The sequence below is a fragment of the Chaetura pelagica genome, unplaced genomic scaffold, assembly GCF_000747805.2.
Source record: "Chaetura pelagica isolate M959 unplaced genomic scaffold, ChaPel_1.0 scaffold528, whole genome shotgun sequence".
Classification (NCBI taxonomy): Eukaryota; Metazoa; Chordata; class Aves; order Apodiformes; family Apodidae; genus Chaetura; species Chaetura pelagica.
In genome coordinates this window covers 22736-23081 of record NW_009954306.1, presented here as the reverse complement: position 1 = coordinate 23081, position 346 = coordinate 22736, and the positions used below count along the sequence as shown (strand labels likewise).

Genomic DNA, 346 nt, shown 5'->3' with positions numbered 1-346 from the left:
CTGCCCTCCCCCCCTGCCTCTTCAGCAGCTGGGTGGTGCTGAGCTGGCTGGGCTTCTGCAGGGAGGACACAGCTGCCATCTTAGTCTTGGGGCTTGAAGTGGGGCTGCTGGAGACACTGGATAAATCCTGCTGGGAGAGAAGGAGCAACTCTTACCCCTACAGCTCCCCATCAGGCAGTTGTAACCCTGAGGTCCTTTGCTGGAGCAGATCTATGGCTGCAGGTTCCTTTGCTCACCACAAGCTTTTACAGAATCACAGTCAGAGCTGTCAGGGTTGGAAGGGACCTCTGGAGATCATCCATCCAACCCCCTGCCAGAGCAGGGTCACCTCCAGCAGGTCCCACAG

The 346-nt window shown here is 57.8% G+C and overlaps 1 protein-coding gene across 1 annotated transcript in view; it reads right to left on the bottom strand.

The window, feature by feature from the left end:
- The window catches only part of KANSL3 (KAT8 regulatory NSL complex subunit 3), a 29748-nt gene that overhangs the window by 20550 nt on the left and 8852 nt on the right, over nucleotides 1-346 (bottom strand). The window contains 1 exon segment of the mRNA XM_010003930.1: nucleotides 18-127. Coding sequence (XP_010002232.1) covers nucleotides 18-127 — 110 coding nt within the window.